The sequence below is a fragment of the Chiloscyllium punctatum genome, chromosome 14, assembly GCF_047496795.1.
Source record: "Chiloscyllium punctatum isolate Juve2018m chromosome 14, sChiPun1.3, whole genome shotgun sequence".
NCBI lineage: Eukaryota > Metazoa > Chordata > Chondrichthyes > Orectolobiformes > Hemiscylliidae > Chiloscyllium > Chiloscyllium punctatum.
Genome location: NC_092752.1, coordinates 32,434,395 through 32,449,446, shown reverse-complemented (window position 1 = coordinate 32,449,446; position 15,052 = coordinate 32,434,395). Strand labels below are relative to the sequence as shown.

Genomic DNA, 15,052 nt, shown 5'->3' with positions numbered 1-15,052 from the left:
TGATACTGACAGTAACAAGTGGGTTTTTACTACTTTGATAATTCCTTTTTAACAGGAGCCAAAATTAACAAATCATCAGAGTTTCTTCGAATCATAGAGAAATCTGGAAAATCACATACTTACAAAGGAACCAAAATAAATGGGCCAAGCGAAGAAATAAATTCTTATATGGAACATGCACATGAGGTAAAAGTGTTATTTGTAATGTTGCTGGTCAGTTTACATGTTAAAAAATCATTATTTGTAACTTGTGAAATGTTATAACTGTCTATACTGATTAAAAAAAAATTGATCAAAGACTTTATTATTTAGAAATTCTAACCTAGTTAGGATATTTGTAACTGGGATAATTCACTTTAGTGTCTTGTAAGATGTCACTGGAAAATTGACGCTATGCTAATTTGATCTAAAATGTGTTGAAGATTTATTCCATTTAAAACTGTAATTTTGAAAAGCAATTCCAATTACTGATGCGCATCAGAAAATACACAATAACTTAATCTTGTGAATCCGGGTTGTTAACACATTCTTAAAAGATATCTGCTGTAAGAAACAAATACACAAAACAAGTTTTCAGTTACTCTTGAAAATTTAGCCTTGCCCTAAAAATGGAAGACATACTCCATTTGCAGTTGAGCCTTCTAATGCACTTCCTCATCATTGTGCACCTACGCTGCATGGAACTGGAATGGTGGAATCTGAAGTGCTTATCCTATGGCCACCCTGATCTCTGCTCTGCTCTGTTCACTGCTTGGCTTTGCCATTTCACCAGGGAAGTTGGGTAGCTAGTGAAACATTTTGGTTGTGGCCCCTAAGGGTGCTTTCTGAATGTTTTCCTAGATGATTTTCTTTTAACAACCTTGAGCCCTGAAAAAATTGAAGTCAATACTGCAGGGCCTGCATAAAAACCAGCAGTGAAGTCACAAGTATTAATGAGTGGTGAATGTGCCCTTTGCAGTGACAGCAAGTGCAGCCACATCCTCATTAGTAAGATTAAATGCTACTCCAGTCAAAAAAGTTGGTTTAAAACAGTGAAATAGTGATAGAAGCCAATACCTAAACAAAATGGGGCAATAGTAATTATTAAATTCCACATCAGTGCAATTGGTTTCCTGCAGGTCGGAAATCACTTTTTGTTTAATAGCTCCTGACACTTTGGGTTCTCCCTTGTGTGCTCTGGGCATTGCATTACTAATTTTTTTTTTTTGAGTGCCTACTTTGACAGTCAATTCAGAAACTCTGCTGAGGATAGGGAAACACTTGATGGGTTGGACAAATTCATCAACTTGCATTTGAGGATAATGTGCATGCGGGGTGTTTGAATAATTTTTAGGATTCTAATTCCTTAATGCAAAACAACCAGAAGAATTGAGCAAAGTATATAGTGGTATATAAAGTAACCTTTTTAAATTGCTTTTGGAAAGTTCAAAAATGAAATCTCATCAATTGAGTATTTTTTAAATGTTATTGAAGTTTTTAATTTTTCATTGATCAGGAAAATTTGTGAGAAAATATTGCATGAGAACAATGCTGATTGTTGAAACATGGACTCTGGTTGAGATTACCATGGACACTGCGTCAATCAATGCTGATTGACAGTTAACGACCAAGCCTTGTTTAAATTTTAAAACCAGACAATGCCTTAAGAAGAATGAATCAAAAAATAACTGTCACTTTGTTGAGTTGAAACAGTTGAATATATATGTATGTTCTTCCTGACCCATTTCTGTCCAGGGTCCTGTATATTAATGCTCTGAGTTCCCAAAATGCATGCGTTTGGATAGACACTACCCTGTTACAAACAAATGATCAGTCAACTTGGTTGATAAAATTTACTGGTCTTGCACATACAACCTACAAACCTAGCATAATATTAGAACTGGATTCATATACTTGACTACACAGAACATATTTTTTAGCTTAATGGCCAGCATAGGTTTGCAAACTCAACAACAGCATTCAATGATCAATGAGATTCTGAAATTGGATAGCACTTAATAAATAACCCTGAATGAGCTAAGAATTATTTTGTAAAATAATTTGGCATTGTCAGTCGCCCCGCAGTGTGGTACGTTTATGAATATACAAGATCTTGTTCTTTGCAGACAGAATACACATTGTGCATGTTTCAACTTGGCAAAATCTGTAATAGTCTTGCTCACAGTAACGTCTTGACTAGTCAGAGGCAACTTGCCTGGTTTGCAATTTAAACCAGCATTGTCAGTCAAGAATCCCTACAGTGTGGAAGCAGGCCATTCAGACCTTTCTCCGACTCTGTGAAGAGCATCTCATCTCATTCCTCCTTTTGCTATAACCCTGCATTTTCCATGGCTATTCCCATAGCTAGTCCACCTAACCTGCACATCCCTCACTGCTGTGGGCAATTTAGCATGGCCAATCCACCTAACTTGCACATCTTTGGATTGTGGGAGGAAAGAGGAAGAAATCTAGGGACGCACAGGGAAAATGTGCAAATGAGGCTGGAATTGACCTGGGTCCATGTTGCTGTGAGTCAGTAGTGCTAAGAACTGAGCCACCTTGCTGCCCAGCCATGGTGTTTTTAATTCTTACCAAATCTTGCCATTAATTATATGGAGAATCTACTATTTAATGCGTACTAGTCAGACTATTTATCAACCATTTGGCACACTGCACAGCATAAATGTTTTCCCTTTTTATATTGGCATTTTTTTTGCCAATTTTTCTGATTAATTGCAAAACAAAAAGCTTTGACAATCTCTTCTTCAGAAGTACTCAACTGCTGTACTACAAATGACTATTAAACTATATTTTTAAAATAGCTTACTGACCTGATTGTTAATAGCTATTTGTATTTAACAGGCTCATCAGACTTGCCTTGAACTGGAATCGATTATTGCTGTACAAGATGAGAGGAAGGAAATGCAGGTGTCATTTTTTCCAATTATCATTGGAAGGTAAAACATTGATTTAGGGATTATTATTTCCAAGTTGTTTTGCAATTTGAGTACATATGTAGAACGACTATTGAAGTTTGACCAGGCCAACAGGATGTGGTCATTTGGTGACTGCCTGATGATTCTTTATGCTTTCTTGTTGTAGACGGCCATCCAGCACAGACCCGATGCTGTCTCCAGCTCCTTCAGTCGGCTCAAAATCTGCAGTAGGGGAGCAACCACAGATCCAACATATCTTTTCTAGCCAGGCTACAAGCATTACTCCTTCTGTAAGTAGTCAATTCAAATATTTTGGATCTAATAAAGCAACGACCCTTTTTGCCAATGCTGTATCTTTTTGTTCTGAATTATCACAGCAATGGCATTTTGAACATAGGTCATTTTGGATGCTTCTGATATAGTCATTACTTCCTTGAAGCTAATTTGTTTACCAGTAATTCACTTCCTAATGTGGTGTTTGTGTTTTAAAGAGTTGATACATGGTTTTAAATTGGGAGCACAATACTTCAATCACTTACTATATACCTCATCTGTAAAAATGTCCTAGCTATTTTTCTTTGGTGCAGCATAAGGTGTGTGCTGTTTGCCTGAATGATCTTTTAACCCTTCAGAGTAAATAAATAGCTAATCTAATTTAGGATGCTGAATAAAATGCATTCAAAGAATTAAAGCAAGTCAATGTAATTAGTTTGGTACAGATTTGAGATTTGGACAATGTCATTTTTGACTGAAGGTTGCTCTGTAGACATCATGAATTACTATGCTTCAGGTATAAAGTGTTCCATTGTGACTCTTTGAATTGTTGTAGGTAGGTTCCATGCTGTTAATGATCCCCCACCCCGCCCCTCGCTGTGATCTGCGCAATTAGCCTCTCTCCTTGATTGTCATACTTGTGCACATACTGCCTCTTCCTGCTTCATGCTTTTCTGCATGACTGAATCTTTTTTTTCTCTCGTGCAATTAAAGCTGGCTTGTTTTAGAAATTACTGATTTATCATATGTAGTTATGGTTTCTCCATTCTAGTTGTGTAGGATCTTGGGTAACAAATATTTTATAATGCACTTTGTATTTTTTACTCAAACATCCGCCATCATTCAGTGCTAAATTTTGATTTCTCTATTGTTACAAACCCTCCCACCAAAATATTGTGGAAGTCCAGTGATCGTCAGTTTAAGTTTGCTCGCTGAGCTAGAAGGGTTGTTTTCGGACATTTCGTCACTATGCTAGTAACATCAGTGAGCCTTTGGTGAAGCACTGGTGTTATGTCCTGCTTTCTATTTGTGCCTCGTCTGTTGTGACGGGTGATATCATTTCTGTTCTTTTTCTCAGGTTGGTAAATGGGGTCCAAATTGATGTGTTTCTTGGAGTTCTGGTTTGAATGCCAGACCTCTAGGAATTCCTGTGAATATTTGTTTAGCCTGTCCTAGGATAGATGTGTTGTCCCAGGCAAAGTGGTGTCCTCATTCATCTGTATGTAAAGATACTCGTGATAGTGGGTCATTGTCTTTTGGTCGCTAGTTTTCTGCCTGTCTGTCCAATGTAATAGTTGTTACAGTCCTTGCATGGTATTTTGTAATGACATTTGTTTTGTGGTATAGGGTTTGTTGTGGGCAGCAAAAGAAAAATACTTGTACAGATATTCCAGAAGAACAGGTACCCAATAAACACAGTCCACTGATTCCTAAACAACAAACCCAAACAAGCAGACACAACGTGCCCAGAAACTCTAGCCACGTTACCATACACCAGACATCTTTGAAATGACTACCAGACTACTCTGACCCCTTTGCATCATGGTAGCCCACAAACCCACCAACACACTTAAACAGCAGCTGATGAACTAAAGGTCCCTATATAAACCAGCAAAATGTCATTTACAAAACTCCATGCAAGAACTGTAACAAACAAAATCGGACAGACAGTAGAAAACTAGCCACCAGGATACACCAACTAGCCACCAAAAGACATGACCCACTATCACTAGTATCCTTACATCGAGATGAAGAAGTACACCACTTTTGACTAGGACAACACATTCATCCCAGGACCAGCTAATCAGAGACACGCACAGGAATTCCTCGAGGCCTGGCATTCAAACCAGAAATCCATCAATAAACACCAATTTGGACCCCATTTACCAACCTCTTGAGAAAAAGGACCGGAAAGGATATCACCCACCTTCTTTAAGAGATCAAGAGACATAAATAGAAAGCAGGACATAACACCAGTGCCTCACCGGAGGCTCACTGATGTTACTTAGCATGGTGATGAAACATCTGAAGCCAAACCTTCTCGCTCAGCGAGCAAACTTACAACCTGAACCTCAACCTGAGCTACAAATCTTCAAAAAGAAAATCATCCAGCAATCTTGTTTGTGTCCCATGCTAATTTAGCTGATAATTGTCAATTAAGGAGTAAAGGACACAAAAGGTCAAAGAGCACAGATACATTCTGGATTTTGTCTTGTATAAAAAGCTACACTACTTGGTAAAGTAACATTTTATAAATGCTATATGAATGGCTATTGAGATCACTAGTCCAGCTGAAGTGTCTATTTACTCAACTTAGCACAAGTTAAATTCTTCAGCAAGTAAAGTATTTGGAAAACAAACTATTCTCCAGTCTTCCAAATTCGTAAGGATAATTGGTAATTCATAACACAATGGCCTGTACTTTCTCTGGCTCTTGCTAGTTTGGAGTTAGTTTCTCTTTGTCTGGTTTTTATTTTTTTGCCACCTGTATCTAACTGTTCTAAAAGATGTTTAGTGTTTGAAACTATTATTAATCTTGGAATTGATTCATGAGGAGAACTTCAGAGTATAAAGTCAGGAATCTCACTTAATTGGGCTGGCAGTTTACATAACTTTCCAAATGAAGCAGAAATGATCTCTAATGTTAAGCACTACAGTTGTAGCAATGCAATTTCATTTTAAAAAAAATAAATTTAACTTCTTCCAAGTGAGAGTATTCTGTCTGGAAGAGCAAGTAGTAGTTGACATTTCCAGTCTTAAAAACCCTTGACTGGAACTCCAGTCCTTTGGCATTCCAAATCCTACCTACTTGTGCTTCAAAAAGAATGTCATCTGACACCATCTATTATAAATTCTGACTGCTCACCTCCTGATTTTTATTGTAAACATGCATTTGCAATATAAAGTCTACTTCTAAAAACATCTATTTTAAGTGGTTTTTCTTTCATCTGTTTTGTTTTGTTTATTTTTAGGGGTTTTGTAAGGTTTCTTTCATTTCAGATTTAGCTGCTACTATGCATGCTCCTTGGTTTCAGAAAACTCATCTCTTCAAAGAACATTTTCTTGTATTGCTTCTGGTTCATTAATTACTTTAAATCTATGCCTTCCAGTAATTGGAAACAACTCCTTTTTTTAAAAAAAAATTATATGCTCTTTATCAAAAAGATATGAAGGTTCTTAGCTTAGAAAGTGGAAATTATCAAAAATTGTATTCCCTGGCTATCATCCAGAAACTCCAGGCAATCACGCCACCAATGTTGTCCACTGTTTGGTTGGTTGGTCTTTGTGGTCTAGCCTCACACAAAGGATGTACCTTTGTACATTATATTAGAGGAAACTGATTTCAGAAGGAAAAATTAAATAATACTGCTCTTGACCCAATCTGGAATTGGCTCAAATTTGACATAAGTGTATGGGTCCAATGGTTTCTCGTGTTGGTAGTATCTCCAAATCTGATTTGATGTGTATTATATGTGATGTCTATATATTGCAAATTCTTTTATATGCTATAATTGCTGCTACTTAATGCTTTAAAATAAACCTCTACTCAACTCAAATTTTCACCTTTCAAAAGCTGCCAATCAATGCTGAGATACACTTCCATAAGTGCTTGTGTTTTTCTGGCATGCTTTGTACACACTGTATTTATTGAGTTATGGAAAAATGATTTTCAAATCATAAGATAAATTTTGCTTATCTTGCAGATTTGTTCATGTGAAAGCTCCAGTTTAACAACAATCACTGTTGAAAAAAATAAATCGGCACCTTCAACTCAAACTGTGGTATCTCCAAGTCCTGGGCAGGTGCTGAAATCTGTGTTTGTACCTAATGTTGGTTGGGCTTCTCAGGTATGTATGCATAATGATCAAATCATCTCAATGCTAAGGTTTTTGTTTTATAACTGTGTGCCTGTGGACAAATGGTTTTGTAATGGTTAGGCAAGTAGAATTTTGTGATATGTCTCCATATCATTCAGTAAAATAGTAGGACATCCTTTATTTTTATTATGTAAAGAAAAATTCTCTTGCCTATAATTATAACCGCTATTTCTTGGAAGCTGATAAAAGGAAGAAGTCTAATGTAATCTTTTTAGGATTTAATTTCATTATCATTACACTTTGAGAAATTGAAATGGCATAATGGCAGGAGAAAAATGTTCCTTTTCCCCCTCCACTGCCTTCCCCTCCCCCTCTATCCCCCTCTGCCCCTCTGCCCCCTCATCCATCCCTCCTCCTGATCTGTCCATAGTACTGCTGAGATTTCCAATTCTTTTGCCTATTTGAATATACAAGATAAGTTAGTAACTGGAAGAAGAGTGAGACAGGGACTTAGTATTTGGAAACAAAATGCAAGAGATGCTGCATCCTGGCAGTTACTAGAACTTCTGGTCCACCTCCACACTCTATAGCATAATTCTAAAAGTTTTTCTTTAAATAAGACCTTTGAAGATACAAAGGATGAAACAACAAGGCAAATTGGAATCTGGAACTGATCTTGCCTTCCAAGGCAATGTGCCACAGGGATCTGTTCTGGGGTGTCTCTTTTTTTTTTCATAATTTATATAGAACATAGAACAATACAGCACAGTACAGGCCCTTCAGCCCTCTATATTGCACCAACCTTTGAAACCAATCTGCAAACCCTCTAACCTACACTGTTTCATTATCATCCATGTACAGAGGGACCTCGATAACCCGAATATCATTTATCCGAAGGGAATCTCAAGGTCCCGATAGAAACATTACATCACAGATCTGTTTTTAACCCTGATTCAGTCTTTTGTTTACAAGTACAATGATTTAAAAACTAACTTGGCTCACTGAAATGCTGCCGAGAACAGTCCTGGCCAGTCCAGGCACCGTCTCTAAATGACTGACCTCTTGCTCGCTCTCTCTCTCTTTTTTTTTTTTACATGCACACATGCACACATACACACATACTTCTTTTTTCCTGGAGTTCTACATAGGGGTGAACTCCCCACCCCATTCCCCAGATAATCTCTCCAACACTGTCCTGTACAGAGCAGAGGTGGAACCTGTCAAAAAATGTGTGGTAGTTGGTTAGTTATTTGGAGACTTACCCCACAAAGGCAGCAGCAGTCTTACTGTTGGTGTCCAGTCTGGCTGCCCCGGGGGCAGGTGGGCAGGGGTTGGGGTGAGGGCTCACGCGTGGTGTGCTGCTGCCTAGTCTCCTGAATGGGGACCAGACTTCACAGAAAACTCCGAGCCCCAGAGGAAATCGATTATCCGAATGAAATAGTGCCTGCCCATCTCATTCAGATAATCAAGGTTCCTCTGTATTTATCCAATGACCATTTAAATCCACTTAAAGCTGGTGAGTCTACTACTGTTACAGACAGAGCATGCTACACCCTTCTTACTGAGTAAAGAACCTACCTCTGACATCTGTATATCTATCACTCCTCAGTTTAAAGCTGTCCCCTCGTGCTAGCCATCACTATCCAAGGAAAAAGGCTCTCTCTGTCCACCCTATCTAATCCTCTGATCAGCTTGTATGTCTCTAAGTCTCACCTCTTAACCTTCTGTCTAACAAAAACCGCCTCCGTTCCCTCACATCGTGGTAAATCTCCTCTGCACCCTTTCCAATGCTTCCACGTCCTTCCTATAATGCGGCAACCAGGACTATATGCAATACTCCAAGTGCAGCCACACCAGAGTTTTGTACCGCTGCAACACTTACCTCAGACACTGAAACACTTAACTAACACACTGTATGTCTCCCTAACTACCCTATCAACCTGGGTGGCAACTTTCCGGGATTTATGCATATGGGCACCGAGATCTCTCTGCTCAACCACACTTTCAAGAATCTTACCATTAGCCCAGTACTTGGCATTCCTGTTACTTCTTTCAAAGTGAATCACCTCACGTTTCCACATTAAACTCTATTTGCCACCTCTCAGCCCAATTCTGCAGCTCTCTTAGGTGCAAGTCAAGCAGCATCCGAGCAGCAGGAAATGTCTGGGCAAAATCCCTCGAGATTCCTGATGAGGGGGGTTTGCACGAAACGTCAATTTTCCTGCTCCTCTGAATCTGCCTGACCTATGCTTTTCCAGCACCACACTCTTGACTTTGTCCCTCTGTTACCTGCAACATCCTTCTGCACTGTCCACAACTCCATCGACTTTGGTGTTGTCCACAAAGTTATTAACCTATCCTTCTATGCAGTCATCCAGGTCATTTATTAAAATGACAAACGACAGTGGCCCCAAAACAGAATCTTGACCTGCAGTATAAACCTGTCCCTTTCATCGCTAAAGTAAACTTAACTGAATTGTGGTCGCGATCACCAAAGTGCTCTCTTACCTCTAAATCTAATACCTGACCCAAATCATTACCTAGTACCAAGTATAAAATGTGATGCAGGGACCAAAGGTATGATTTGGAGATATGCTGATGGCCTTTTGAGACATAGCTTAAGTTGTGAAGAGGGAGTGTGAATGGGCAAAAATCTGCCCAATGGACATCACTTTGGAAAAATGTGAAATTGTCCATTTTGGCTCTTAGGAAGTGTCCTTTTGCACGCTAAGTGGTGAAAGATGCAGATGGATCTGGGTGGCCCTAGCACATGAATTGCAAAAAGCTGCTATGGTGATTAGGAAAGCTAATAGGCTGTTATCATTTAGGAGGAAAAATGACTGTAAAAGTAAGGTGGGTATGCTTCATGTGGGAGTAGTGTGTGCAAAAGTGGTTGCCTTGTTGAAGGAAAGATGTAAATGCATTGGAAGCAGTTCAGAAAAGATTTGTTGATTAATATCTGGAATGGATGGGTTGTTTAATGAGGGATGGTTGGACAGGCTAGGGTTGTATTTGCTGAAGTTTGGATTAAGAAACAACGTGATTGAAACAAAAGATCCTGAGTGTTCTTGAGTGTGAAAGGTATGCTTATGTAGTGGGCAAATTTTAAAATTAGGCATCACTGTTAGAATTTAGGGATCAGATATATAAGGCAGATGAGTCTTTTTCAGGGTGTATGAATCTTTGAAATGCTCTTCAAGTGTTTGAGCAGGGTCTTTGAACATTGTTTAAGGAAGAGGTATGCAGATTTAGCATAAGAAAGAGGATGAAAGGTTATCTGGGATATTTGGAAATGTGGAGTAATTATTAGCTGTGTACTTGGGTCAGGCTTGAGGGTCTGAGTGTGCTATTCCTATTGTGTATGTTTTTAACTTATTCATTTAACTCTAAACGTCTGAGCATTTCATCTGGAGAATCTTATTACTGTTCATTTCTTTCTCCCCCTCGCCCTGACTCAACTCAAATTGTTTGTTTTCATTTGCTTTCAAATTTCTTGTCATTTTCATGCTGCTGTTCCAGTTCCTCTGATAAATTACTTCCTTTCCACCCTTCACTCACCCAATTTTAAATTGTCTCTCTAAAGGAGAGCAAGTGTCGAAGAATTAGGAGCTGGAGCAATTAGGCAGGAGACATTGAGACAGTGATATAATAGGAGATTGAAGGAGCCCCACCTCCGATTCCAGTTCTTCCATGTCTGTGCTCTTCCATTCACATTTTGCATGTTTTCTTGGTGAAAATATTTCTGCAGTTATTCAGGAGCCAACATTAATTATTACTGACAAACTTTCCTGTCTGTTTTTTTTGTGTGGACTACTTGTGATATTTTTGGCAATTTCTCCAGCTGTCCCATGTTTGAACATACCAGGATTTAAATCACTCATCATTGGATAATCCCTCTCTTGAGAAACCAGTTTAGTGAACTTTTGTAGCAAATCCCGCACCCACCCCTCCCCCAATCTGTGGGCTTGTTGTAGTTGTCTGTGGTTAGTCAGTCACCGGAGATGGTGATGGAGAGGTCCAGGAAGGTGAGGGAAGATGTCCTGAAATGGTCCAGGTGGAAGGTGTTGGTAAAATTGATGAACTGTTCAACCTTCTCATGGGAGCACGAGGCAGTACCGATACAGTCATCGATCTAGTGGACAAACAGATGGAGGGTAGTGCTAGTGTAACTGCGGAAGATGGACTCAACCTCATTTTCCATGAACCCTGCCCTGCCCGATTCTACCTCCTTCCTAAGATTCACCAAACCTGACCGCCCCGGTCGATCCATTGCCTCAGCCTGCACCTGTCCCACTGAACTCCTATCTCTTCCTACCTCGACACCTTAGTCCAGGAACTCCCCACCTACGTTCATGACACCACCCAAGCCCTTCACCACCACCCTCTGTTTTTTCCACTCACGCTGTCCCAGCCAGTACCCTTCCACTGACACCCTCATCCGCCTGGCTGAACTGGTCCTTAACCTCAGCAACTTCTTCTAATCCCCCCACTTCCTCCAAACCAAAGGCGTAGCCATGGGCACATACATGGGACCCAGCTATATCTGCCTGTTTGTCTATCTTCTGCAGTTACACCGGCTCCATCCCCCCCACATGTTCCTCCACTACATCGATGACTGACTGTATTGGTGCTGCCTTGTGTTCCCATAAGGTTGAACAGTTCATCAACTTTACCACCACCTTCCACCCTGACCTCAATTCACCTGGACCATCTCAGACGGCTCCCTCCCCTTCCTGGACCCCTCCATCACCATCTCTGGCGACTGACTAACCACAGACATCTACTACAAGCCCACTGATTTCCACAGCTACCTAGATGACATCTCCTGCCCCCCTACCTTCTGTAAAAATGCCATCTCTTGTTCCCAGTTCCTCCGCCGCATCTGTTCCCAGGATGACAAATTCCACTGCAAAGTCCCAGATGGCTGCCTCCTTCCATGATCGCAACTTCCCTTCCCACCTGGTTGACTATGCCCTCCAGCGCAACTTCTTCACTTCACACACCACCACCCTTGAGCCCCACCCTTCCCAAGGTAACAAAAACAGGACCTGTCCTCACCTTACACCCCACCAATGTCTGCATACATTGCATCATCTTCCGCCCCCTCTAAACAGACTCCACCACCAAAGATATATTTCCCTCCTACCCCTATTCGGCATTCTGGAGAGACCATTCCCTCTGCAACTCCCTCGTCAGGTCCACGCGCCCCACCAGCACGCACCCCACTCCCAACACCTTTCCCTGCCCCTCACCAAGTGGGAAGTGCAAAACCAGCACCCACGCTACTCCCCTCAGCTCTGTCCAAGGCCCCAAGGGATCCTTCCGCATCAGTCAGAAATTCACTTGTACCTCTACCAATGTCATCTACTGCTTCCATTACACCCAGTGTAGTCTCCTCTACATCAGGGAGACAGGACGCCTTCTTGTGGATCATTTCAGAGAACATCTCTGGGATACCTGCACCCACCAACCCCACTGCCCTGTGGCTGAACACTTCAACTCTCCCTCCCACTCAGTCAAGGACATGCAGGTCCTGGGCCTCCTTCATCGCCAAACCGTTACCACCTAATGCCGAGAGGAAGAATGCCTCATTCTGCCTTTGGACCCTGCAACCACACGGAATAAATTGGATTTCAACAGCTTCCTCATTTGTGACCCCCCACCCCCACCCCACCATTACCCCAACTCAGCAGCGCCCTCTAGATCTTTCCACCCCCCCACCCCCCCGACGTATAACCTTCTCCCTCCCCTTCATTCTCCTATCTATGTCTCAGCTACCCATCCCACCCATCCCCCAATTATCTCTCAGCTCTGGCCCACAGCCTCATTCCTGATTATGCCTGAAATGTCATTTCTCCTGCTCCTCTGATGCTGCCTGACCTGCTGTGCTTTCCCAGCAACATACACTCGACTCTGATCTCCAGTATCTGCAGTCCTCACTTTCTCCATGTTTGTGCAAAGGCAGGAAACATGCCTACCAGAAGAAGGTGAAAAATGAAGGAATTTTGAAAAGGATATTCAGTATTACTTAGGTAAAAACAATAACTGCAGATGCTGGAAAGCAAATACTGGATTAGTGGTGCTGGAAGAGCACAGCAGTTCAGGCAGCATCCAACGAGCAGCGAAATCGACGTTTCGGGCATGAAGGGCTTTTGCCCAAAACGTCGATTTCGCTGCTCGTTGGATGCTGCCTGAACTGCTGTGCTCTTCCAGCACCACTAATCCAGTATTCAATGTTACTTATCCAACTCCTGACTAATCACAAAGATAGGAAATCCAGGATGTGTTCTCTCAACTGACTACTTGTATTCTTAGCAGTTGACAATTTCTTAAGGATAGCTTTCTAATTAGAATGTCAAAACTGGTAAAACATTCATCCCAGCATTGTAAAGTATTCACATTATATTGGAAGCAAATACAACATAGTGAAATTTTGAAGTTTTATTTGTTCATCGGTTTTCCATTAGTAAACTCTTGAATTTTGAAAATGTCATGTTAATTTTTTTGCAGAAAATTGATTAAAATTAATTAGACTCTAAACATTAAATTTAGAACACTTCTAGTCTTCCTTTTAGCTCTGAAATTTATACATAGATGTTTGTGTTGGCAATTAGCAGAAAGATGCAATAGCATTGTGAGGTTAAAGTGTCTAGACTTAAAGGTGTGCTGTGTGTCAGTGCTATTACGATGAGGACATTTTGGCTATACAATGTTTCAAAGTTCATTTGAAATGTCAAAAACTTACAGAATTTGCAATCAGGTCGATATTTATTTATGACTCGCAACACTGGGTCTGTAGCCATGATTTTCCAAAGCACAAGGTGGTAGGAGAAGGCAAAACTTGAAAGCCTTGTGCTCCCCCATAGTAGCAAGGATGTCCAGCTAAACTTCCGTTTTACAGATAACTTGTCCTGATACTTGCTTTGAAATCTGAAATTTAAGATTGGTGGTATTTTTAACTTTTGTAAGAATGGATGTTAATACATGAGCTGTCAATAGTGTTGTGGTTAAATTATTGTTACTTTTTAATTCAGCTACTTATTAAGAAATCTCTCAATCAAATATTGAAATAATTGTTTAAACTTTATTGCATGTAGCAACCAAAATAAGATCCTTCCAGGAAGCAAGTTTATCTCCCAAGTCAACTTGCTATTACCTGATTAATGGTGGAATTTCGCTACAATTCCAACCAACAATGTCTGTCTCTACAAGTATCCAGATTTTGACCCTCCTGCAGTACTGTTCAAAATTCTACTTCTGTATTGTTCTGGTGTTGGATTCTTGTACAGTTCTTTTTGTTCTTCAGGTCTATGATGTAATATTATTAATTCTTTAAGGTCCTTTCATCCAAAATATTGCAAGTCTGCAGCTTGCCTTATTAGAAGTAGGCTCTTTGATCCTTATTACATTTGGCTTTAACTATTTGAAGACATAGCTTTTCTGCAGTTAACTCCTTAAATTGCTCTGCAGGGGAATCATCTGTCACTGTGGCATGAGGCATCCAGTTATCAAGCAAGTGCCAAAACACTTTTTCATGTAATCTTCACACCACCTTTTCCCAGACACTGCCAATTGCTTTCAATTCCTGTACAAGTTTGTCCTTGTCCTGGAATAGGTTATTCCAGACACCATTATTGCTGCTGCTTTCCAGGTGAAGCAGTTTATCTTTGTTTCTTTCAAACCATGACCAGTTATTAAAGTTCTGAAGTTTATTGTATCACAATCATGAATATAGAATCATTTTTTCTGTGCATTAGTTTTCTACAGATGCCTGTGTAAAGGTAACTTTTTAAGTAGGCATGTTTCTTAAGAAATTAAGTAGGCCACAAAGTCCTTTTTTTTTTGGAAAGGAATTGGACAGGTAACTGAGGATAAAGAGCTGACCTACAGACACACTGCTGGAATCAGGAATGACACCTGTCTGCTGTTCAGTCAGCATAGGCATGGTGTAATGAATGGCCTCTTTCTGTACTGCCAGCTTCACATTATTTTATGATTTTGGTCTACTAGCGTGTGGCCAGTTAGATCATATGTGTTTTATCTCCA

At 40.3% G+C, this 15,052-nt stretch overlaps 1 protein-coding gene across 1 annotated transcript in view; it reads left to right on the top strand.

Moving 5' to 3' along the window:
• The window catches only part of plk4 (polo-like kinase 4 (Drosophila)), a 63,830-nt gene that overhangs the window by 42,498 nt on the left and 6,280 nt on the right, over window positions 1-15,052 (top strand). Inside the window, exons 11-14 of the mRNA XM_072584164.1 lie at window positions 56-186; window positions 2,842-2,936; window positions 3,082-3,205; window positions 6,893-7,036. Of these exons, the coding sequence (XP_072440265.1) occupies window positions 56-186; window positions 2,842-2,936; window positions 3,082-3,205; window positions 6,893-7,036 (494 nt within the window). The remainder of the gene's footprint in view (window positions 1-55; window positions 187-2,841; window positions 2,937-3,081; window positions 3,206-6,892; window positions 7,037-15,052) is intronic.